At 59.7% G+C, this 2,273-nt stretch overlaps 1 protein-coding gene across 1 annotated transcript; it reads left to right on the top strand.

Moving 5' to 3' along the window:
* Positions 1-827: 827 nt before the first annotated feature.
* On the top strand, positions 828-1,544 carry LOC308052972 (tetraspanin-7-like; the record flags this gene model as incomplete). The annotated part of the gene is made up of 1 exon (XM_080363689.1): positions 828-1,544. The coding sequence occupies one exon, from the start codon at positions 828-830 to the stop codon at positions 1,542-1,544; it is 717 nt and encodes a 238-aa protein (XP_080219815.1).
* Between the last annotated feature and the right edge of the window lie 729 nt (positions 1,545-2,273).

Raw genomic sequence — 2,273 nt, 5'->3', positions numbered from 1 at the left:
GATGCAGTATAAGAAATACTAAAAGCAAACCCAAATCCACAAAGCAAGCAAACGAACAAAAAACCAGCAACAACAACGACCAACCAAAAACCCCCAAACCTTGTCATTTAATAGATTTTTATGCTTTCTGTGGATTATTTGTGGGATTTTTAGGTGCTACTCCTGTCGCTTACACGGAAAAGTTTAGTCTCTTGCCCATGGTAAGTCCGGGCTGCAGCGTATTCCAGCAAATGCCATTTTCGAGCTTTCAGCACCTTTTCAGCTGAGCGCCCACAGCGCTGCGGACGGCGGGACCTGCCGGTCCACGTACACTCGAGCATTTACTGCACCCCGAGCCTCGGAGAGGAGCGCTAAGGAGCCGATGTGTGTGCTCGCTAAGGAGCGTATGTACGTGCTTCTCCCCCCGATTTCGCTGTTTGCTGGACGTTCGTTAACCTGAGGCGGCCGCTCGTTTAAAAGAGGACGGCACGGGGAGAAGGGAGGGACCTCCGGCCCGTCCCGCCCCGCCGGGCCCTGCAGGGGGGACAAGCGCCGCCGCCGCGTCCCCCGTCGGGCCCTCAAAAAGGGGACGGGGCGGAACAGCGGCGGGACTCGCAGCGGTTGCGGGGGAAGCGGCTGTCGGGCTTCGCACCCAGGGCTGCCCGGTAGGAGCGACGGAACCAGCCAGCACCCCGAGCACCGCCAAGGCGCCCTCTCCTTCCCGCCGAGCAGCAGACCAGCACTCCCGGAGAGCGGTGGCACGGACGGCCGCGGGACCCACCTCACCGCGACCGCCACAGCCTGCCCGGTGGAGACACAGGCCCCCGGCACCAGGGTCTGAAGGCACCATGACCATACTCAAGCTGTCCCTCATGGCCTTCAGCTTCATCTTCTGGGCAGCAGGGCTGACCATGCTCATCATTGGTATCTGGGCTAAGGTGTCTCTGGGGAGCTACCTGGCACTGTCAGCCAACGACTACCCCAGTGCTCCTGCCATCCTCGTGGCCACCGGTGTCACAGTCATCATCTGGGGCTTCCTGGGCTGCTTCAGTGCTGCCACAGAGCACCGGGGCCTCCTGCGCACCTACAGTGCCTTCCTGACCGCCGTGCTGGTGGCTGGGGTGACGGCGGGGCTCTCAGCGCTGCTCTACCGCCAGAACATTGCGCAGGGTTTCCAGGAAGGGCTACACCAGGCTCTGCTTGCCTATGGGGAGGATGAGGGGATGGCGGACGCCTTGGACGCTTTGCAGCATGCCTTGTCCTGCTGCGGTGTGGAGAGCTATCGCGACTGGCTCGCCTTGCCCTGGGGGCTGGAGCACAATGGCTCCGTGCCCCTCAGCTGCTGCCGGGCCCGCCGGGGTTGCCAGCACAGCCCACCCAACGCACACTGGCTGCACCATGACGGTTGCTTCAGCAAGGTGTCAGCCTTTGTCAGTAGCAACATGTTTTATATTGCCACGGCTGCCCTGGGGCTGGCACTGCTGCAGCTCATCGGCATTGTGCTGGCCTGCCTGCTGGCTGCCCGCATCTCTGCCCACCGGCTGAGCATCTCCACCCCTTGCTGAGATCCCCCTGGTCCTGTCCCTTATTAATTCCAACTAATTTATTTCCCTAAACCTCGGTGTACCCCATTGGGAAAAGCCTCCCTTCATATTCCCCACTTCCACTTGAGCTTCCCTCTCCAGACTCTTCCTCCTCTGGAGCCTGTGTCAGGTGCATCAATGACACAGGCATCTCCATGGCCCCTCAAAGCTGGGAAGGTGTGTCCTGGCCTGGCTGTGTATTCTGCAGGGCAGTGGGTCCCCACAGCCTCCCTGGAGCCTCTGGACCACTTCTGCGGAGAGTGGTGCAGCATGGACAGACATCACCCTCCGGGGCACTGGGAGGACAGACGTATCAAGGCTGACAGATTTTCTGGGTGATGTAAACATCCCGAGGCACTGAAATGGGGCCCAGGAAAGCAGAGAGGGTCTGGGAGAGCAAGATAACTGTCTGTCAGCATTACACTGGGTGAGTGTTCTTCTGAGACTGGAAAATTATGTTACTGGAAAACTGCGAGAGTGCACAAGGGCCAGGTTTGGTCCAAGACAGCCGTGCCAGCAGCTGCCATCGAGGGCTGCTTGAGGGACTGCCCAGCAGTGTGCACCCCACCACTGCAAAGCTGTCCTGCATTTGCTGTGTGCAGAATCAAGCTGTCCAGCTGCCATGGGTGCTTTTCCCGCTATGGTGTTCCCGATGCTGATCTCCATCTAAAGGTGGAGCTGCAGCTCCAAGTGCTGCTCCCTCCTTCAGGA

The sequence above is a fragment of the Nesoenas mayeri genome, assembly GCF_963082525.1.
Source record: "Nesoenas mayeri genome assembly, chromosome: 1".
Taxonomy (NCBI): domain Eukaryota; kingdom Metazoa; phylum Chordata; class Aves; order Columbiformes; family Columbidae; genus Nesoenas; species Nesoenas mayeri.
The sequence above is the reverse complement of the archived record's forward strand: the minus strand, read 5'-3'. Positions and strand labels throughout refer to the sequence as shown.